This window comes from Capra hircus, chromosome 4 (assembly GCF_001704415.2).
Source record: "Capra hircus breed San Clemente chromosome 4, ASM170441v1, whole genome shotgun sequence".
NCBI lineage: Eukaryota > Metazoa > Chordata > Mammalia > Artiodactyla > Bovidae > Capra > Capra hircus.
In genome coordinates this window covers 47,803,475-47,827,748 of record NC_030811.1, presented here as the reverse complement: position 1 = coordinate 47,827,748, position 24,274 = coordinate 47,803,475, and the positions used below count along the sequence as shown (strand labels likewise).

General features: G+C 38.3%; 1 protein-coding gene across 2 annotated transcripts; it reads right to left on the bottom strand.

The window, feature by feature from the left end:
• On the bottom strand, positions 1-24,223 carry STEAP4 (STEAP4 metalloreductase). 2 transcript variants are annotated; one of them, XM_005679299.3, is made up of 5 exons: positions 24,074-24,220; positions 7,850-8,307; positions 6,700-7,227; positions 5,330-5,494; positions 1-3,273 (listed from the first exon to the last, which is right to left on the bottom strand). In XM_005679299.3, exons 2-5 carry the CDS (start codon positions 8,303-8,305, stop codon positions 3,010-3,012), a joined length of 1,413 nt encoding a protein of 470 aa, XP_005679356.2. In that variant the 5' UTR covers positions 8,306-8,307; positions 24,074-24,220; the 3' UTR covers positions 1-3,009. The 2 variants fall into 2 exon arrangements, with proteins under 2 accessions (XP_005679356.2, XP_005679357.2); XM_005679300.3 differs by lacking the exon at positions 1-3,273 and adding an exon at positions 3,308-4,419 and having other exon boundaries at positions 24,074-24,223.

The following is a 24,274-nucleotide window of genomic DNA, read 5'->3' as shown; positions in this document are numbered from 1 at the left end:
AAACTTTTAAAACAATCTTTAATGAGTACACATTTCCAAAAGCAGTCATCCCTTAATATGAGGAATACATACAAAAATAAAAGGTCTATTGTATAATAAACATGTTCCTAGAATACAGGAAATGTATGAGGAGTGAGGAAGTTTAGTCTGACTTTTTTAATGTAGAAGAATAGTTTGGAACAGTTAAAAAGAACTGTAGTTCACACAACACACCTGTTTCTGTTTCAAACTCTTTTCCACCTTAAGGAAACTGGGGGAATCAGCTGTGTTAGGATGGGCACATTGGTTTGATGGCTTGCAAATGGATGTTGGGAGGGGTGAAAGGAGGGAACCAGCTTCTCTGGTCAGCTGCTGGGGCTTGGAGCCTTGTGGGTGAGGCTGAGGGTCATGCCCAGCAATGCACTGTGATGCCAAAACCACCAGGGGTGCTCTGGAATATCTGGCTTCCTGGATGCCTTTTTTGAAGTACCCAGGAAGAACATTTTTACTAGGTTATAAAAGCAGAATCCTTTTTACTGTAGGTAAGCTTTTTTTTTTTTTTTTTTTAAAGCTTGAGTGGGTTGCCATGTTAAATCCTAGGGGATCTTCCTGACCCAGGGACTGAACCCACATCTCATGTCTCCTGCACTGCAGGTGGATTCTTTACCCATTGAGCCACCTGGGAAGCCCCTTGTTTAACCTAAGAGTGGCCTTTTCTAGTCTTAGTAATGGACCAGATAGCCAGTAAAAATCTTACTCTTTTACCAAAAAAGGAACATGGTTAACCCCAAAGGTTTCCTTTAGATTAGCCTGGATAGTACTTAACCTTTAGGCAACCAATTATCTAGCCAAAAGGCAGTGGCCAACCCTACAATACTTGGGTATTTTGCATAAAATAGAATGAATGAGCAGTGACAGTTGCCTTGTCTTTCTCACTGATGCCCTGGGGTCTTCACTACACAGCACAGCTCTGCTCAGTCTCAAGCTTTTCTGAATCCTTGAGTAGATCAAGGATAAATGAATGGAACATATATTCTGGGTGTCTTCTCATTAACACAAGCTGAAATTAAAAAAAAAATCTGTAAGGGTATAATGGGAAAGATGAAGACGGGAGGAGAAGGGGATGACAGAGAATGAGATGGCTGGATGGCACCACTGACCTGATGGACATGAGTTTGAGTAAGCTCTGGGAGTTGGTGATGGACAGGGAAGCCTGGCGTGCTAGAGTCCATGGGGTTACAAAGAGTCAGACACGACTGAGCGACTGAGCTGAACTGAACTGAAGGGTATAATGAAACCAACATCTTCATATGGTGCCAGTGGTATTAACTTCAGAAATAATTTAGCAATCACATTCAATGTTTTTTAATTTTTAATCCCAATTCTTTGCAAGTATTCTGAAGAAGTAAATTAAAATACACACTAAAGTTATAAGTGCTAAGGTATCCTCTGAAATGTTGTTTTAGTAAAAAATGGATATAACCTAAATGTTGAATTAGAGCATAAAATAAATGCATATTTGATGTAATATCATGAAGCCACTGATTCAATACATAAAGCATGTAAGTAAGCAAACAAAGCTGTAGTATATTAAGTGAAAAAGGAAGGATACACAATTGAATATACAGTATAGGTAGAACTATTTTCAAAACATTTTATAGAAAAATATTCTGGATTGTGGGTGATGTTTTAATATATTGTAATCATTTTGTATAATGTTATATAGAATATATGATAGTGAAAGTAAAAAGTAAAAGAAATGGCCTGTGTGAGGCAGGCAGAAAATTGTCAAATCTGAAGACTTTTGATTATTTTGGCCTGTGGAAAGGTCATACATAAGGCTCCTCTCAGCTCCATGTATGAGCCAGGAAGGCTAATCCTGCTGAAGGTCATCTTGGAAATGGCATCATTATCACCGAAAAGCAGAGAAAAGCATCCTGCCTTCCAGCTAGGACTTGAGAAAGAACCAAGTCTCCTATTACAAACTGATGCTCACACCTCTCTCGCCTAAGACTTCAAAATTCTCCCTCATCTGTGTATTTGTCCAACTTACACTTTCATTATTCATTTAACTTCACTGCTTAAATTTATAACAAACTATGATAAATTATAGAAGCTACTTTTTTATACTAGCAATTCATTTCATAGATGATTAGTGCTGAACAAATCTGGAATATGTTATTTACAAAGCATAGCACATAACCTAAATAATAGTAAACCTGATGTGGTATAAACTTTATAAACTTTATTAAATTTTTTTTTAACTTTTTGCACTAGGGCTTTTATCAACTCTTCTTCACTTATGGTACATTGAGGAAATCCAAGTGGATATCCCTCATTTTTAACTCAATCTTTTTTTATACTTATTCCTTTGTGAAGGAACGATCTTATGACAACTGTATAAGTTTGCATATATCCAGTCCATGATTATTTCTAATCTATTGTGAAATCTTTATTGTTTTATAAAATAATTCCCCACACTACATATCCAGGTTGGTAAAAAAAAATATCAAAAAGCACACATAACTACAGAATTTACCATGGCAATATTTATAATCACCTGCACTTCCAAAAGCCAGAATAAAAATCTCATTCCTTTTGCTCCCTTGGCCCTCTTTTTCAGACAGATCTAATAAAGCCCTTATCAGCGGCCACCATCTTAGTATTTTCTCTTTCACTCTACCTAGCCCTTGAATCAGAGAAGGAAACTACGTGTACTTCCCCTGGATTTTGCAAGACATCAGGTCATGCATATTGCCCACAGCAAAGAAGCTTCTTATTGTGAAACCACAAAGCTAATGGTGATTCAGCCCCGCACCTCCAGAAAAAGGAGAGGCAGAGACCAGCAGTGGTTCCACATGGACCTGAGATTAAATGGTGTCCCATTTCTCAAAGTCAGGCATGATTTCTTTCTCTGTTCACAAACTTCAGCCCATGGTGGGAGAAACACACTTTCTTCACTGCACTAATTATTCTTCTCTAAACATGCAACGCCATGGTTAAGAAGTCCAGGTGAATTGGAACTTTGCTTTAAATATCTGTTTTTCCATTCAATGCCGATTCTGAGTATTTCGGGTTCCTTTCCCAGCCCTGGCGGATCCGCATAAGGGTCTTGTCTATACATGGCAGGATGAGGATGAACTTGATCACCAGCACTGTGCAAGGGATGATCAGCGCAATCACGTAGGCTGAAGGGAGATACCACACAAGGTTTGAAGGGTTGAGGAATTTCTTCCCACCGTACACCAAGGTGTGGGCTGTGCACAAGATCAGGGTCAAATAACCCAGTTTGGACTATAAACAAGAAACAAAAACATGTACATTAACACTGTTTACATTTTCACGTGAAATATTGTGAGTCAGTGAAGGGTATTCGTCAAAGCCACAAGCCTTTGAAAGCTGTAGTATTTAGAACACTGCCAAGAATTGAAAAAACATTAACTCTCCTTCAGGATGATCGTTGTAACATTTAAAAAAAAGAAAAGACTCCTTACAAATGACCTGGTGGTTTCATCTTAACCTAACTGGATGAGAAAGTTTCCCAGGAATAGATTCTTTTGCATTTGAATAAGTAATGTACCTTCTTTTTCAAGGGTAACACTCCTTCCTGGATCATCTTTTCTGAAGGCCAGAGATGAACAAAACACAGTATGTCCTCAAGAAATACCACATTAGTGTATGTTGCTGACTAAAAGCAGATACTAGCTGAATGGTATCACAGTAAACAGCAGTTAGCAAACTTTACTTTTGGTTGGTTGTTTGTTTAGGCCTACATACAAAGCCCAGTGTTTATTTCCATCTTAATGTCTGAACAAAGGTATAAACATGAGAAAATGTTTACTGCATTTGGTCTCTGGGAGAAACTGTAAGACTTCTGAATTCAAACAGTTCTATAAAGTGCAATTCTGACTTTCGTTACTAACGGTCTATTCCGTTACACTAGTTCTCAAGGAATATGCCTCAGAATCACCCAGAGGTCTTGTGAAAACAAACCAACTGCTGGGCCTTACTGATCTTGGATGATCTCGGATGACCTCGGCCTGCAGCGACTTGAAGCTGGGCTTCAGTTCCCAGCCGGAGACTGAGGACAGGTCGAGGTGGTGAGAACACCACATCCTAGCCACTAGACCAGTGGTCAGTGACAAGACCCTGACCCTTTGGTTTTGCCAAAAAGAATTCCCACAAAGACAAAAAGTACTGAAGCCAACAAAGTGTTTATTAGGAGGAAAAGAGTAGAGTATGTGTGGGTAGACACATGGGCAGGCTCAGAGAGAGAGAGTGCTTAGTCACCCTCTCATGGCAGTTTGAATTACTTTTATGGGTCATTTCTTCCAGGTTTCCTTTGGCCAATCATTTTGATTTGTGTAGTCCTGAAGCCATATTTGGTATATCTCAGGATCCTTTCATGTGTGGAAGCTCATCTCTTTGCCAAGATGGAGTCTAGTGAATAGTGAAGAGTCCCATGGGTAGTTGACATTGCTTACTATGAGGTGTCACACCCTCCCTTTTTTACCTCCAAGAAGCCTTTCTGTGCATGTGTTGTTGGGGAGGTCTCCTTAACTTTAAGAACGAGGAATGTGTGTGTGTTTTTTTTTAATTTGGTATCTGTGCAGGGCACAGCCTCCTCCATCATCCTGCTTCTATGGAGTTTCTCCTATTACGGGGTTTTCGTCCACAGGGGAGAAATTGTTCAACCTGGGGCCCATCTAACTCCTGCTTCAATACCTTCAGAGTTTCTGATTCAGTTTGGTAGGGGAGGGGCATGAGGATTTGTATCTAACATGATCCCAGGTGATTCTGCTGTTGGTGGTGGTCCAGGTGCCACACTTTGAAGACCTCTGGTCTACAAGATTAGTTACTAACTGCCTTTAATGACGTATCTGGTGGTTGATGTGTGGAATCACTGATTTTCCATCTTACAGACCAGCACTGAATCTGGTATGATGACAGGCTAGCATAGAAAGTTTTATACACATAAGTCCATATTCTAAAGTTGATTTTCAGAAGTATAAATTTTGTGTTTGGGTTTCTTTCCACCCTGAGCCTAGTATATCTCCATACACAGGGCTCAATAGTAGTTGATGCTTTTCAGTCTGTACTCTTAGCTGTGTCTCTGGGAGTGGTCAGGAATCTTGTCCTGCTAGGAAATCAAACCATCATGGAAGCTGCCTTTGGGTTCGAGTTTAGCTTTTCTAATCTGAACTTGTTTCAGTTGCTATTTTTATGTGATTGCTAGGGAACTGATGGAGCAAAATGAAAATTTATGCGGGTATGAGAGAAAAAGCAGAATATTTGTAAACTCAGAATCATTTTGCATTAAAAAGTAGATTAAATCATGAAGTCCTTTTACCTGGACAAATCGGAACTCTCTCCAGTTGACCATGTTGCTAACTGATGGCAAGGAAGTGATTCCCAAGAGTACAAACAGGAAAAATCCGAGCATTCCCAAAGCGATATATGAATCACTGAGCCAGGAGGTAGTGGTACTAAATGGATTTTCTTTCTTGGTTATTGCCTAAAATAGTTAGAAGCAATTTTTTAAAATTTCATTTTTTACAAATTGCCCAAACTTTTAAGGTGATGAAAAAATACCTCTACATCATTTCTTTGCTCAACGCAAGTTGTATAACATTTCTGAAGAGTCACAGAAAATAATTACACTTAGATATTATGTTTTTTGATAGAAAAAGTAATTGGTTCTATTAGGACTTTACTATGATATTTAACTCCAGAAATTATATAGAGAATTTTAATTGACCCTGTAAATCCTAAAACAAAGTAAACATTTACTTAAACCTTCTTTACCATATGGCTTCTTGTTCCCCAAGCAAAAATTGATGTTCTCAAACGATTACATCAGGGTTCTGTTTTCCTGCTTTATATGCTGATTATTCACACACATGAAGTTTGAGTTCTTTTCCTCTTTTTTTTTGGAATGTAGCTTCAGGTCTGTTGTAATACATCTTGAGAGAAATCTGGCCCCTGTAACATGACTATTACCCAAGGACATGCTATGTATTTGTTACGAAAATAATGTATAGAAATCCCACAGACACACCATCAATGAGTTACTGACTAATAAACTTTGACACTGCAGTAGGATTGATCAAAACCAATTATTTCCAAACCAGAACTGATGTATAGAACTTTCTATGGGACTGCTTTAAGACACCCCATGCTGATTCTCTCTGAATAAATTTTGACTGTGCAGAATACAGTTTTTGACATTTGCTCAGAATTGTTTGAGGATGGCATCCCACAAGACAAACATTAATGGAGTTATAAACACCCTTTTGTAAATTTGTTTACATTCCTCTGATTCATGTTTGGACTTCCAAAAGAAAGTAGCATGCATAAAAATAGAAACGTTAAATTTTGGCTTCCATTTATTGAAGTAACTCAAGTAGGTTCATTAGGTTTTCCTGAGCCCTCACATCTGTGTACCAGTGAATCCTGAGAATACAGATATGGGTCCAAGTGAACCTGGGAATCTAACTTTGACTCTTCAATAGTTACATGAGATTTCAACAGGATTTGTTAAAAAACCAAAGTAAAACAATAAACTCCCCAAGACAAACATGAACTGTCTAATAATTGTAGCTGCTTTAAAAAATAAAGATGTTTAGAAGAGTGATTTTCTATAATTATGAAATGGAATATGATGTAGCAAGATTGATCTTTGATTTAAAAATAGGAGAATACATATGAGTAGAGATTTACCTGGGTAGCGGTTCTGTTGTTCCATGTCCATCGTACATAATAACGAATAGGGATCACAAGTGTGTAGAGGACATGAAGGAAGGCAAATCCCAGTGCTATCAAGCCAAGCTGTTTTCTGCAAAGCATCCAGTGGTCAAGCCAGTCTGGGAATCGGCGGTATTTTGTTCCTCGGTACAGCTGCAGAACGGCGGCAATAACACCAGGGAGGTAAACCAAGGCGAGCAGTGTGAGTGCTGCTATTGGAAAGACACGATTTGGAATAGAAATAGGCAGACGGAATGTCCTGTCCCTTTTTTCATAAACATAAGGGTAGATTACTTCTCTTATTACACAGTATAAAAAGAAGAAGACACACAGAACAGCGGACAAATAGAAGGGGAACTTCCACATTGGAAATAGTTGTAGCGGGTAGTTTTCAATTTCATTGGCTGCCACGAGAGATCCTTTATCCAATGGAGTAAGTCCAAGACTACGAATGACATCCATCACTCTTTGCTTGGCTTTGCTGTCATTTCCACAGATAAACACCTGGGTTAAAATAATTAATTTTGTTTTTATTCTTTCTTTAGTAATGGAGGACGGTGTTATATAGTAGTTACTGTTTCTGAAATAAGGCTGTAGAGTGAGCATATTTAACGAGATAATGGTTTAGACTTGCACATGTATGTTGGATAGTTAAATACCAGGCTTTTAAGTTGAGAGTGGCTTAGGCATATGGCATAGATATGATTAGACTTGGTTTCCTGCAGTACAGATAACTTGTGTTCTCTTCTGTATTTGTGGGTGCTATATCACTTACGGATTGCTTTTAATCTTGATGAATAAATGGAACCCATTTCATACAAAGTAATGGGAGTGGAAAGGATATCCATCAACAATTTAGCGGTGTTATTTTCTAGTACTGACAGGAGGCCTCTAGAGGTTGACACCATTGGGTTCTATCAAGCTGAAAGCTCAGGGTATAGATAATGGGAAATGAATCACTACAATTTGTTACCCTACTTTGTCAAACCCAGAAAAGCTATTCATGGCACATATTAGCAAAATAAAATATTTTCTTTTGAAATTATGTTTTAGAATCTTTGAGGTAAGTGCATATTAAGACATTTACTTTTTAAAGGTGGAGTGTAAATCTATCTTGTAATCTTACCTGCCGACTTGCATCCAGTGCCCCTGACTGGAGAGCCCAGGCTGAGACGGTGTTAAATGCTTTTACCACATGGGTTCCCGGCACCAACTGAGCAAGGTACTCTGCGTTTGACTCTGGATACTGATTGATTTTGAGGTTGTTGCTGACGTCGACCAATATTTTCCCATTGAGAACATCGGTTAATTCTGTGAGAAAATCATAATGTTCCCTGTGTATTGCTATGATTATAATGTCAGATTTCTGGGCTGCATCAGAGTAGCTCATGACTTCTGCACCATTGGGCAGCAGGCTGGACCTCTGGGGGGTTCGACTTCCAAAAACAACAGAATAACCACACTGGAGCATTTTAAGTCCCAGTGATCTTCCAAAATCTCCAGTTCCAAAAATGCATACAGTTTCTTGCTTTTCTGAAGAATGCATAGTGAGAGGAAATGCATCTGTAGAAATTTTCTCCATAACTGAAAGATAATCAAATACCCAAACAAAATATGAATGTTATGGTAAAAAGGAATGAAAATTATATCAAGGAAACAGTGAGTGAGTGATGTTTGAATCTTCTGATGAATTATCTCAAGCACATTTCTGACAAAGTTTGGAAGGAGTAAAAACTGTCTCATATATTCTCATATGTCTTATTTAACAAAATCTTGTATTGGATAAAGAAATGCAGTGATAACCCAAGACATTTACCAGTTGTGGTCTTAAACTGTGGATGTGTATCACAATGATACTGCATTATTGAGTACTTACGTTATTACATTAGTACTTACATTATTGAGTTCCCAAAGTTCTCAAGAGCAAAATCTGACAAAGAATGCACTAATATGGAAATTATAGACCAACTTATTTATGTTTAGTAATGCAAAATCCCAAATTAACCAACAATATCTGGTAGCCTTTTAGGAGACAGTGCACTTGGATCAGATAGGATTATTCTAAAAATGTAAAGATTAGTTCTATAAATTCAGTATTAGAAAATCTATTAATAGAATAAACCATATTAGAAGGTTAAAGAGAAAAATATGACCATATTTATGTATGCTAAGTGGACCTACATTAAAATTTGATAGTTTTTCTTTATTTTTATTTAAAAAGGAATGAATATATATTTCCTTAACATACAAAGTATCTTTCTCAACCTAAAATACAGTTTCATACTTTAAAGAGAATTACTAGAAATATTCCTAATAAAGTCATAAACCAGATAAATATATATATCCTATATTATTGTTTGGATTCTAGCTAACACAATTGTACTGGAGAAAGAAATTAGAGGTATAGAAATTCAAAAGGGGTTGTAGAAAATCAAACTGTAATCGTGGAAAACTCAAAAGTCAATTGAAAAAGTGCTATACACATAAAAGCAATTCAATATCTTGTCTGGGCACTCAATTAATATCAATGCTTTTCTCATATGAGAAAAATAAACCAATTTGAAGATTTAATAGAAGAAAAGGCCCTGTTTACAGCTGCAACAAGATAGAGATAGTATTTAAGAATGAACTTAAGATACAGGATATATATCGGGAAGATCCCCTGGAGAAGAAAATGGCAACCCACTGCAGCGTTCTTGCCTGGGAAATCCCATGGACAGAAGAGCCTGGTGGGCTAGAGTCTGTGGGGTCATAAAGAGTCAGACATGACTTAGTGACTGAGTATGCACACTTACAAGATATGTACAAGATCCAAATGAAGAAAAAATTAAAATTCCCCTAAGACTCGGAAGATTCATGTAAATAGAAATGTACAGCATGTCTCTGGGTGGGTAGCCTCAGCTTCACAAAAATGTCAGTTTTCTCTGGTTTAATCTATACATTCTGAAAAGTGGGCTAGTTCTATTCTAATAAATAGAGGACCAGTTCTATTAAATATTTTAAATCTAAAATATCATGCTGCTGTCACAGGAATAACAAATGTTCAGTGGAATAGAGTGAAAAAAAAAATCAGAAATGAACCTAAATTTACATGATAAAGATTAGCATCTCAAGTGGATGTAGAAAAGATGGCTTATTCAGTAGCTAATATTATGACAACTAAATAACCAATTGGAAGAAAAAGCTTAATCTATACTCACACTCTTCCCCAAGGTAAATTTAAAATATATTAAGGCTGGAAATGTATTTTTTTTTTAAAGCAATGGACCTATAATAGAACTGTAAGAGGCCATGGAGAATTATTTTATAACCTTAGAGGGGAAAGGTTATAAACTTTATGACTTCAATATAGTAAAAGATTTCTTAATCTTACCCAATGTAAAAGAAATGCAGGGTAAAAATAAACTGATATAAAGTTATAAACCATCTGACTATGTTGCTTTTTAAGATTTTGAAATTTAAATTAATAATAAATAAAAGTTCTTGAAGCTTTTATGATCTAATAAAATCATCTAGGATACTCTCCATTTTCAAAGAATATTATTTCTTAATTCAATACTAACTTTTCTCAAAAAAATTCTCTTCCCGATATTCAGTGTATTGTGTAAGCTTTTAGTTAATCTTTTTTGTGGGGGCAGTGGGTGGTAGCCTCGTGTTCAGTGATGCATCCTCAGGGCTAGAAAGAGCACTGACTGTGATGGACCAGGCACTTGTTGATAAATATTTATGGGATGATATTGGAGGGGTGGACCGTTGGAGTTGTAAGCTGCAGTTTGCTCTATGTGTCAGGCACAGTGAGAGGTGCATGATGAAGAGGAAGCTGAATGAGAATAGAGTGAACACTGGGAGGAAGGCAGGGGTAAAGAGAGAGAGAAGTTGGTGGGGTGGGGTGGGGAGGTATTAAGGACATTACTTCTTTCACCCAAATGGATTTAAAGTAAAACTCCATAAATTTGATGTGGAATTTCAAACCAGACCTAATCACTATTCACTTCAGACATAGTGAATTTCATGCAGATTGCAGAGCATATGAAGCTTTCACCTTTTTAAAAGAAGTTCAGAAATTTGCCCTTTTCAATTTAGCCAATGGAAAATACCTGAATTTTTTTGTTTTTGTTTGTTTTTTTCCAATGTTGTGTTAGTTTCAGGGTATAGCAAATATATATATATATGTGTGTGTGTGTGTATTCTTGTTCATATTCATTTCCATTATAGGTTCTTACAAGATGTTGAATATAGTTCCCTGTGCTATACAGTTAGTCCTTGTTTATCTATTTTATATGTGTATATATATATTAGTGTTTATAAGTTAATCCCAAACTCCTCATTTATCTCCCCTCCCTACTACCCCTCTGCTTTGATAACCATCCATTTTGTTTTCTACACCTGTGAGTCTATTTCTTTTTTGTAAATAAGTTTCTTAGTATCATTTTTAAAAGATTCCACATGTAAGTGATACCATATGACATTTGTCTTTGTCTAAGTTACTTTGGGGTCTTCCCAGGTGGTGCTACTGGTAAAGAACTTGCCTGACAATGCAAGAGACATAAGAGATGTGAGTTTGATCTCTGGTCAGGACCATCCCCTGGAGGAGGGCATGGCAGCCCACTCCAGTATTTTTGCTTGGAGAACCCCATGGTCAGGGATGGTCCCTGGCCAGCTATTGTCCATAGGGTAGAAAAGAGTTGGACCCTTCTGAAGCGACTTAGTATGCAGGTCCATCCATGTTGCGTTATTTCATTCTTTTTTTTTTTCATTGTTTCTTTATTTCAGTGCATCCAAATTAAATTATTTCATTCTTTTTTATGACTGGCTAGGATTCCAGTGTTTATATATACAATGTCTTCTTTATCTCTTGATGGACATTTAGTTTTTTCCTTGTCTTGTCTATTGTAAATAGCGCTTCTATGGGAATGCATGTATCTTTTCAAATTAGGAAAAAAGGAATTCTTACCTGAGCTTATCTGAAGGTATGTATTAATATCTATTACAGGCAGATCTTTCAGACTTTTATAAGTAGTCAGAAGTTATAGAGAAAAGGGACAAGATATACAAGACTTTTATATACTTCCACAGAAACTCTTTGAATAATTGAATTAATCATAACAACTGAATCATTTTATAAACTAGCTGATGACTGATATCCTGAACTGTATCAGAGAAGGGTGTGACTTTATATGAGAAAGCACCTGGAGATGATCAGAACCTATCATATGGAAACACAGCTATGCCTTTGAAAAACTCTTAGCAGCATCTTCAAAGGCAAACTAGTGTAGCAATCTATATTATATTTCTAATCAATTAACAATTAGTTGTTATAACTCAAACCCTCAAATTGCTGAATGATGCCATAATTTTTTACTTTTTGGAACTGGTATGTAAGTGTAATGAAAGAATACCAGTGTGCCTGTCTGTCCTATCAATTTTTTTTCGTTATTTGTCCTACTATATTATTTTTCTCTCTTTTATATTGGAATGAGCATTTGCAAGCAAAATACAGATTTAACAAAGTTTCTGGTCTCCTGCAGTGAGATGGATGATGTCTTTATTGACATATTCTCATTTGGATCATCTTAATCATCTATTTCTGCTTTATTGACTATGCCAAAGCCTTTGATTGTGTGAATCACAATAAACTGTGGAAAATTCTGAAAGAGATGGGAATACCAGACCACCTGACCTGCCTCTTCAGAAACCTATATGCAGGTCAGGAAGCAACAGTTAGACTTGGACATGGAACAATAGACTGGTTCCAAATAGGAAAAGGAGTACGTCAAGGCTGTTTATTGTCACTCTGCTTATTTAACTTCTATGCAGAGTACATCATGAGAAATGCTGGGCTGGAAGAAGCACAAACTGGAATCAAGACTGCTTGGAGAAATATCAATAACCTCAGATATGCAGATGACACCACCCTATGGCAGAAAGTGAAGAGGAACGAAAAAGCCTCTTGATGAAAGTGAAAGAGGAGAGTGAAAAAGTTGGCTTAAAGCTCCACATTCAGAAAACGAAGATCATGGCATCTGGCTCCGTCACTTCATGGGACATAGATGGGGAAACGGTGGAAACAGTGTCAGACTTTATTTTTTGGGGCTCCAAAATCACTGCAGATGGTGATTGCAGCCATGAAATTAAAAGACACTTACTCCTTGGAAGAAAAGTTATAACCAACCTAGATAGCATATTAGAAAGCGGAGATATTACTTTGCCAACAAAGGTTCGTCTAGTCAAGGCTATGGTTTTTCCAGTGGTCATGTATGGATGTGAGAGTTGGACTGTGAAGAAAGCTGAGTGCTGAAGAATTGATGCTTTTGAACTGTGGTGTTGGAGAAGACTCTGGAGAGTCTCTTGGACTGCAAAGAGATCCAACCAGTTCATCCTAAAGGAGATCAGTCGTGGGTATTCATTGGACTGATGCTAAAACTGAAACTCCAATACTTTGGCCACCTCATGCAAAGAATTGACTCATTGGAAAAGACCCTGATTCTGGGGGGGATTAGGGGCAGGAGGAGAAGAGGACGACAGAGGATGAGATGGCTGGATGGCATCACTGACTCTATGGATGTGAGTCTGAGTGAACTCTGGGAGTTGGTGATGGACAGGGAGGCCTGGTGTGCTGTGATTCATGGGGTTGCAAAGAGTTGGACACGACTGAGTGACTGAACTGAACTGAACTGAGCTGAATCATTGCAGAGAGAGAGTCCAGACTTTATTTTGATCATGTGGCTCCCACATGCATCTATTCTAAACTTTCATAAACTTGAAAAACATTGAAGATATTAATTACACTACATTAGTATTTTGTTCTCTACTTACTAGTGTGTGACCTTGGGCAAATTACTCAAGCTCTTTGTGTTTCAGTTACGTTATCTGTGAAATGAGAGCTCTGTAGTACCCACTTTAGAGACATTGTAAGGGCCAGATGAATTAATGTATCCTAGAACAATTCTTGAGACATGATAAGTACTCAATAAACTGGCCATTCTTAAGATAATATTTAGTATGCTATAATTTAATCTAATTCAGTTCAGTTCAGTCGCTCAGTCATGTCTGACTCTTTGTGACCCCATGAACCACAGCACGCCAGCCCTCACTGTCCATCACCAACTCCTGAAGTCCATCCAAACCCATGTCCATTGTGTTGGTGATACCATCCAACCATCTCATCCTCCTTTGTCCCCTTCTCCTCCTGCCCTCAATCTTTCCCAGCATCAGGGTCTTTTCAAATGAGTCAGCTCTTGGCATCAGGTGGCCAAAGTATTGGAGTTTCAGCTTCAACATCAGTCCTTCCAATGAACACCTAGGAATGATCTCCTTTAGGATGGACTGGTTGGAATCTAATTAGTCAATCTGTTAAATATCTAATTAATTTAGTATTTATGTAAATTGTATAAATTAAGGGTTCATTATACTTCTGTAAGTGTGATTATTGGAAATCTATCAAATTTATTTGAAATCACATTCAGTAATTTTTAAGAAACTTCTTTCCCCACTTGTTATTTAGTCTGAAAGTTGTGTCTAACTCTTTTATGACCCCATGGACTATAGCCCACCCGGCTCCTTTGTCCATAGGATTTCCCAGGTGTGAATACTGGAGTGGGTTTCTATTTCCTTCTCCAGGGTATCTTTCTGACCCAGGGATGGAAATGGAGTCTCCTACATTGCAGGTGGATTCTTTACCACCTGGGAAGCCATTTCCCCACTTATTTCTTATAAGTAAAACCATGTATGAAATGGCTTCAGCACATAAGAATTTATCAAAACACAGATATAAAAATAGCTCAAGTGTGAATTTCCCTCATTTGTAATTCTTTCACATTTTAATATTTTCCTCTTAAAATGCAGCTGGAAATCCAATATAACACACTTGGGCTGTTACCGCAACCATTAAAATTTATTTTCCACTCGTAAATATTCAGAGACATCCCTGGGAAAATTAAAGATATAGAAACAATAAGGAGATATTAAAATATCACTGATGGAGTTAATAGAAAGAAATATAGTTATTCCATTGGGTAGTTAGTCACTCTGTATTAAGTTATCGAAGTTTTAAGTTTGATTATTGTGTTGTGTACATCTTGAGTTGCACTTCAAATCCTCCTGGTTCTATTTCTAGTCACTGGGCAATAACTGAGCTCTGCTCTGTTTCCACTGCCTAACAGAAGCTCACTTTGGGGCTTTAAATCTTTTATCTCTTGATCTTTGTTCTGGGCACTCAGACATGTACAACCCATGTCGCCATCAGAGGCCAGTGGGGGACAGGATTCCGTGGATAAGGGCTTCCCTTCTAATTGTCTGGAACACAGTTCTGACACGTTTCATAAGACTTCTTTGGAAGTGCCAGAGCAATTCTGGAAGTCCCAGAGCAATAGAGCACCACTCATCTGTGTGTGCGCCAAGGCACCTCAGTCGTGTCTGACTCTTTGCAACCCCATGGGTTATAGCCTGCCCGGCTCCTCTGTCCATGGGAATTCTCCAGGCAAGAGTACTGCCTAGAGTGGGTTGCCATTTCCTCCTCCAGGGAATCTTCCTGACCCAGGGATCAAATCCGCATCTCTTCTGTCTCCTGCTTCGGCATGTGGGTTCTTACCACTAGCACCACCTGGGAAGCCCTCACTCATCTTAACAGTGGCCAACTTAATGGGCTCTTGTCCTGTCTTTCCCTTGTTCCCTGTTTTAAGCCCCTTGCACCTCATTCCTTCTCCTTGCAATCACTTCTGTAATAAACTATTGGGCAGTGGCACCCCACTCCAGTACTCTTGCCTGGGGAGTCCCATGGATGGAGGAGCCTGGTGGGCTGTAGTCCATGGGGTCACTAAGAGTCGGACATGACTGAGCGACTTCACTTTCACTTTTCACCTTCGTGCATTGGAGAAGGAAATGGCAACCCACTCCAGTGTTCTCGCCTGGAGAATCCCAGGAACGGGGGAGCCTGGTGGGCTGCCGTCTATGGGGTCGCACAGAGTTGGACACGACTGAAGCGACTTAGCAGTTGCAGTAGAGTATTAAGAATTTGGAAATGTCCAAACAGGATACAAAAATTTCACATTTTAAATGATTATATTTAACAAATCAATGATATTAGTAAGGAAACTTTTATTGGGAGAAATGATAGATTCATAGGAAGCTTAAAGATAGTACAAGAGGTTCTTGTGCATCGTTTTCCATTTCCTCCAACACTTATAGAGGACAACATCAAAACTGAGAGACTGATACCAGCACATTAGCTGTGTTGCTCTGTGCTGTTTTATCTCACGTGTAGTTTCATGTGGCCACTATTGCAAGCAAGATGCAGAGCTATTCCATTACTACCCCCTTTATAGTCATACCTGACCCCCTCTCTGCCACCTCCCCCACCTCTGAAAGTCATTAATCTTCAGTCTGTAATTTTATCATTTTGAGAATTTTATGCAAGTGAAACCACACAAAAGGAAACATTTTCAAATTGGCTTTTTTTTCCCACTTAGCATAATGCCCTTAAGATCAATCCAAGTTGGTGCATGTGTAAATAGTTTGTGCAAATAGTTTGTTCTTTTTTAGTATTCAATCTAAGGTACGGACTTCTTCATTTGCTTATTTGCTATCTGAATGTCTTGTTTGGAAATGTTGGAATAGAATGACAAAATTTGCATCTTTTAAATGCTTATACCAAAAAAAATCAAATGCTATTAAATGCTCAGAACCTCCTGAGATTCTGAATCAATTGTTCTGAGATTGGGCCCAGGAATCTGTATTTTTTTTTGTGAAAAAACAAACCAAACAAATGAATTCTCAAAAGCATCCAGAGCTGAGAACCACTGGAGAGAGATGGTGGGGAGGGAAAAGGCAGAGGGAGAACAGCCTATGGAGGAGATTATAAGGGGCTGCAGAAACATTTCACTTGCTTTAAAATTTCTTCCTCTAAGTAATAATTGGCTGGGTATAATTGATAACCTAGAATTCCTATTTTTATGGTAACTGAAGAGTGTTCAGGCACCCCAAGGGAGAGGATCAAGGGATGCCAGACACACTCAGTAGGCTTTGCTCTGTAACTCCCTTAAGGAATCTTTAATGAGTTTCCATGAGCCACAAGTTATAATTTGATCAAATCCAGCCATGAATCTACTACAGTTATTCCTCCATAGCACCTCTCCTTTGGTGCCGTACAACATCCTGGTTACATTTGGACGAAACCAGTATTAAAGATATTCTGTCCTTGTCTCCCTTTGAGAATTCAGCTTTGAATTCTGAACTGAGTTTTCACACAAGGTTTTGAATTCCTCCTATGTTGTCCTCTCCACATACGCATCTCCCCTCCTTCAGGGTTACTGTTTCCAAGTCCAGTGATCTGGCTTGGCACCTCCCAGAGAGTCAGAATACAAATAACACTTTAAAACTCTGTACGCTATGGCAGGGATTTTTCATTTTAATTTGATGCCTGTAAACAGGGATTCTGCTTAGTCCTTCTTTCTGTTTTATTATTCCTTCTGAATTTCACTCTAAAAGCCCTACATGACTTGACAACATATTTGTAATGAGCTGAAGCCCATCAATCAAATATTTCCTTTCCTCACCAGGCATAGGGGCAGGAGGGAGTTCTCCAACTAGTCCAGCCTTCCTGTGATTCAGAGCATTTGTTTTAATATATCCCAGGGATAACTGGAAAGCAAAATATGGTCAAAATTTTTTTTAAGAAAAACCTTACAATAATACATGAACCCATCCTATTTATTCATGGAGCTATTTCTGTATTTAGTGAGATCAAGGCTCTTTAGGGAGAGCAAGCATGCTTACATTTAAGTACATATTCTTTTACTGACAGTTATATATTATTGTAGCAAAATCAGAAGACCTTGATTTAAAAAGACCACTGATTGTTGTTTATAAAAAAATGTAATGTGCCCATATTCAATGGAGTTTTCTAATTTTTGACAGTTCAATCTTCAGTCTATATATGTTATTTGAAAATATAATAGTACCTTTCTTATTTTAGCCTTGTAGATAGAGGTAGCTGTTAGTAATAGCTATAGACTAGCATAAATCTGTCATCTAAAGCCCTTAGTCTAAATAAAGAAACCACTGCAGGTTGGTTGCTAAAAAACTAATTATTTCAATTATTTTGGGAGAAAATGTTACATATCTCATAGCACCCTAATTTACCGATGATTAGTTTTTATGCTGTCTAATAGAATGACACAAAAGGAAACTAATCAAGTTGTACAACTTGATAAAGTAACAAGAACATAGCTAAATATAAAACTTCTACGTTGATGTTCTATGGGGATAAATACCCACGAGGATTGCTAGTAAGTAAAACTAGCTATGACATGCTGTATAGCTAAAATGATTCTGTCAGTAGCATTTCACTACCATCCGATGAATTATCAGGAGAGCAATGTGACGCAGATCTGTATTACCTATTTGAATTATACTTTAGGTGAAACTCTATTTTTAATATTAGTTCTTTGATGAAATTCTGATCCAGTTAAGGATCTTTCTAATATGTGTTTTCACATTTAGATCTCAGTTGCATCTGTCAAGATAAATGAAGACTGTTTTATGATTCCCTGACTAAGAATTTTATCATGTCGGTTCATTAGCCCCTGTCTAGGCTGGTTAGTTCATTTGATTAAATCTGGGGCTCATGACAGAGAGGTCAGGGGTTCAGTCCAGTCTAAGTTAATTTACCTTGACTTCTGTTTACATACTAAATTCTGAGCAACTTCTTATAGATCTGTCATTTACCTCAATTCACCATCAGGAAAACAACTCTATCTCACTGACTTGGTGGCATTTGACTTGTACATACTATTAATACCTGAGCATTTGCTTATTGGTTAATTGGTGATTGCAAAAGCCCATTTAATATTTAGTGTCAATTAGTGGATTTTGCTTTTCTAGGATTGCTGTAGTCAGAAACATTTAGGAATTTATTCTATCATTTCAGAATTAACTTTGCTTAAATAAATTTTCTATAAATAGTCATTTATCCTCACCTTGAGGCCACTGGGAATTATCTGAATATTGATTACTGCCAACCTGTGGATCTGATCCTGTTTCCCTCTCTCCCTTGGAGTGTAACTCCAATCTGTTTCAAAGAATCTCCTTACAATATTTAGAAATCTCCTGGGGGTGCTTTATATGTCCTTTATATAGTCTCCTTCATCTTCATTTGGGTACCATTTTCTTTCAGTTTTAATTTGGCTTTGGAGGCAAGGATTCCCAATGGCCAGAGTACCTTTAATATTTGCCAAGACCCCATGAGCTCGAGCTGTATGGAAAGATCTGGCCTTGCAGTCGCTCCATTTCTTACCCAGGAGAGAAAGTGCTCTTGAAACTCCTTCCCCCTTCTCATGTTATACTAAGATATACAAGCCTGAGGGCACTGCTGGTTGATAAATAGATTTTAGTGAATCAGCTCCTCCTTTTTAATTCCTAGATTTTTAATTGCAGCTCTTTTTAGTGGTGTGGTGTGGCTGGAGGTGGCTTGCCAGCTGAAAGTTTGAAATCAGCCAACTTTGGAGATTTCACGCCATGGAAATCAGCAAGTGCTTTTTTCCTTAGCCATTTACTGGCACACACTGGCTCTTTCTCCGTCTCTTCTCTCCAAGACTCTGCCTGGGACCATGGAAATGGGAAAATGGTTGGACTGATAGGATGATACACTTTCTCAATCCTGACTCTGGACTTCAAGCCTTAAAATCTCTTTCCTTAGAGCCTCTCCCCCTCTTCTAGGGAGGCTCAGGCTCATAGGTTCTTAATGAAAACAGAATCCATGTGGGTCCCTCTACCCCAGCAAAGGTCTCAGGCCCTTACAACCCCACACATGGAGTTAACACAATTTGGGCTATAAGTCTGATACTGCTAGACTCTTGACTCCCTTCAGAAGATAGATACAGGGACCTCTTTGTGTATCATCATTCCCAAACACATATTTTTGAATTTTTCAGACATGCATTAAAAAAAAGAAAGGAGTTTAGGATCTTAGTTTGGGATAACCATTATTAGCTGCAATGTATCATTTACCAACTTACTGATTGTTTTCTCCTCAAGTGCCTCCCATATCCCATACTGCTATGCCAGGGCAATTGAATACAATGAAGAAATCACTTTAATAGCAGTACTTGGGTACTGGAAAATAAATAGCCATTTCTAAAATAAGAATGATTTGATGTAACTTAGTTCTTTTTAGCTAATCAGTAGGCTTCATTTCTTATGCCATGCCTTCAGGTATTAAAAGAAAGGCTCAAGTGTTTTATTTAAGTTAAACTAATTAAAACCTTTAAAAATTCAATATTCCAACTTTCATGACCTCAGTTAAATGCATTAATTGCATTATGTCACTCTTTAAAATGAATTAAATTCCAAAGTATTATAGTTTATTCATAATTTATTATGAATCTTACCCAAGATAGCAACATAATAGGTTATTAAATTAAGGTTAATTAGAAGAAATACCAAAATTCCTACAATTTATTTATTCTTTTAAAAAAGCAGAATAATTTCCACTACTTACTTTGTATGTTTGTAGAGTATAAAGCAATCTCATGCTTCTTCCCAAAGGGCAGGTAGTTGAAATCTGAACACGTTGACCCTCTTAACTAGTATAGCACTGGAGGTATCTGTGCATATAACCTCCTATGTCCATAATTACTAGCATCTTTCAAAAAAAAATTAGTGTATCAGCAATGTCTTGATACACTAAAACAATGTCTTGATACACAGAGACACTGCATGTTTTTGACAGATTTATTGAATAACCTCTCTGTGCAAGGCCCTGTGATACATAAGAGGGGTAAATTGATAAACTAGACTGTTCTTGTCCTCATGGGGCTCCTGTCTTGGGGAGGATATAGACACATAATCAAACTGCTGTAAAATAACATACGAAGACATTGAATGTACAGAGAAGGGCGCTAATCTGCTGGGGAAGCAGAACAAGAAAGTTTACCAAAGTCTGTGCATAACTGTTTCAGCCACTGCTTTATTTGAGCTCAAAGCTATTTCCATGCCTTATAAACTGAGATGTGTATATGAAAGATGTATGATCAGTGTGGACCATTAGCCATGTTCTCCTATTCTGATTCTTCTCAATTATTGAGCCATCACCAGTGAAAATCTGATTGGAGCACTTGGCTCTGTGCTTGAACCGTTATTTTCCCTCAATTTATTTGGAGCTAAGGCAAAAGCTATGGTCTAGTATGTGTTCTGATACCCCCCTCCCCAAGAGGTATGCTATATAGTTATATAAAGTTACCTCTTAGATTTCTTTGTGTTCAGAATTATAGTTCCTGACTTTTCAAAATTATCCTTTGCATACATTTGCCTTCCTTATAAGATGAAAAGTGAACTTCATCCTGACATGAAGACTGATCATATCATCTACATTTAAAAGTAACATATGTCTCTCAAAATAACTTCAAAAATACGCAGCCATCAAAATTCAGTATGGTAAGGCTTCTTTACACATGGCAGACAACACTCTTTTAGAACCTTGTGGAGAAGCATTAGGATGTCATGTCCTGCCTAGTTAATTAGGGTGGAAATGCTTCTTTGAGTAAAACATTGCATATTTTTTTTTGCAGTGATGTATTTCTGAAAGATGATCTTCAAACAGTGTAAACACTCTTTGATCCTTTTTCCATAATAATTTGGTAAGAACAAATTGCTTAAGTATGTTGGCCAAATATGTTTTCTTATCATGTATTGTTTTCAGCATTAGTTATCCTTTAGTTATTAGCTTTATTCCTTGCAAGCCTGATTTTTCTCAATAAAATAACAAGTGTTAGTTAAAATCATTTTGGAAATGACCCAAAAGTCATTTAAAATATCATAGTAGGTGGGACATGTAATGTGGAACTCTTCATAGTTAACTGTCCTCTTCGTTAACTAATGACCTGTTCTCTTTGGATGTACAAAGCACAGAAGGATGTACAAAAGCACTCAAACAGGTGACTTCAGAGGCCTTATAAAGTTTATTACTTCTGGCCTAATTGTAACTTCAAAAAAAAAAAATAAATCCCACACAGAAAACTTCACTATCCACAGCATGTCCTAGACTGTTAGAGTAGGACTTACAGGTAAATGTAGTTGCAGACACTGAATAATTGACCTCTCTCCCTGGTGGCTCAGACAGTAAAGAATCTGCATGCAATTCAGGAGACCAGGTTCAATCCCTGGGTCAGGAAGATCCCCTGGAGAAGGAAATGGCAACCCACTGCAATACTCTTGCATGGAGAATTTCATGGGCAGAGGAGCCTGACAGGCTACAGTCCATGGGGTAGCAAAGAGTCAGACATGACTGAGTGACTAATTTGCACTTTTTCCCTGGTCGCTTAGATGGTAAAGAGTTTGCCTTCTATGCAGGAGACCTAGGTTTGATCCCTGGGTGGGGAAGATCCTCTGGAGAAGGGAATGGTTACCCACTCTACTATTCTTGCCTGGAGAATTCCATGGCCAGGGAAGCCTGACAGGCTACAGTCCACAGGGTAGAAAAGAGTTGGCCACAACTGAGTGACTAACACTTTAAAAAGAGTTTTTCACTTTTTCAGAGGATAATCCAGAGGAAACCTACAAGGTGCCCTGGCAAGTCTTCAAGTTTGAAAAGTGATTGTATTTTTTTTTCTGCTAGCAGCTTAGTAACTTTATTAAGATTTTAAAAGGAAATAATTTTGAAATAGCAGTTGACAAAAGAGCCAAATGACTTCCAAAGAGAACTGGGTGGTGAGGATCATGAAACACTGGATGTGTTTCTGAGGGCAACTTCAGAATCAGCTACTCAGGAAACTTTAAAAAGAGAATTTATACCCTTTTAATAATGTCATGAATAATGGTAGCATGATGAGGGCTGGTCCTTGAGGAAATGTGGAGTGACTGCTCAAGAGTTCTTCAATTTTGAAATTCTATGATAAATGAATCTATTTTTCTTAAAACTGTTCAGAACAAGGCTCAGGGTTTTCAATTTAAGCACAGGTTTATAAAATTTTATTTGCTTACTTCTAACACCAGTTAGCAAGCTTAAGCAAGGCAGGCATCTGGAAATCATTCTCAAATTAGGGGTGAGGCCTTGAACAGGCTGGTTTCTGAACCTCAGGTTGCCGCGTGAACTTCAGCAACACCATAAATGTTACTGGATGGAAAGAGTGCCATGACCCAATTTCTCCATACACATGTTCCATTTACTTTACAACCTCCAAGCCTGATAAATAAGGAGGGCTTCATCCTGTTTTCTGGGGTGGTGGTGTTTGCCATGCAGGTGGAATACAGGCAGGTATTGATATCGTGTTAAATCACAGCATTCTGGAAAACTTGGGGCCTTGCAAAAGGCCATATCTCAAAGAAGTTACTGCTTCAAATAAATGTGCCATTTTATAAAATTACACCTAGTGTATCAGAAAAAAATGTTCTTTCATGTGAGTGACATTTATATGACTGTCATTTATACGGAATAGGACATTCTCACACAGCTAGGCTGAAGAATTGGTTTGGAAAGCTGAGAGTATTCTCTGAATGATAAAAGTGGTGCAAGTCCAAGGTATTCAGTAGAAAAAGACGGTCTCTCCACAACTGGGTAGTTTCCCTAAAAAAGTGAAACCTGCATTATTATGAAGAAAGAAATTTCTTAGTTACACATATATCATTGATGAAGTTTTCAGTGTATTTCAAATCTGCAAGCATCTTTAGTCATGGGTTTTTACCTTGTTAGAGGTGGATTTTGTGGCTACTCTGCTCCAATATTTTTATGTGTGTGGAAACTGAGGCTGAGGTGTTGAACTTCTAATTAGAACTAAGAATAGAATTCTCCAGTCCCACCCCTGCCCTATTCTCCATCCAGTTGACTTTCCTTTAGACCAGTCATCTTCTAAAGAAAGTTTTAAAATTACTATCCAGAGGGGGAAAGTACCTTCCAGCTGCCTCTGCACAAACAGGGAACCAAAGGTTTTATTTACTCTTCATAGCGATTACATTCCAAAGCAGATTTCTCTGGAAAAACAGTTGCTAAAGATCAAGGATGGAAGCAGTTGCAAATCTCAGGACGCATTTTCAGCTCTTGGCCAGGAAGTGTGCTCAGATCTGAGATTGCCTTTATCTAGAAGTAAGATACAGAGAGGAGTCCAAAGCCCTAAATCTTCCTTCTTAGGGCTCCTCTGCACCCCGAGGAAGCAAGAGAGAAAACTCCTGGAAGCAAGCCGCTTGCTGAATTGCTTAACTCATCCCGCCACACCCTTGGGTGGTCTTGTACCTTCTTCCCAGGGCGAGCAGGTTTGCGGAGCAGAGTCCTGGAAGCAGGAATTCGAGGTGGGCAGAAGCTAAGGGAGGAGAGCCCTGTGGCGAAAGGTACCAGGCGTAGGCCGGCAGCAGTATGACCCACCTGCGGGAGAGGTGCTTCCGAAGCGGCTGTGGTCCCGCGCTGCTGCTGCAGTGCGCAACCAGCGCCAGGCTGGGAGGGGACGCTGCTCGGTGCTCTGGTCTCCGGCGCCTAGCCACACTCGGTTTAAGAAGCCCGAGAGCGGAAGGAGGGCTCGCTAGATTGCGCAAGAGAAGCGGTGAAGAAAGCTTCCAGGAAGAGTTC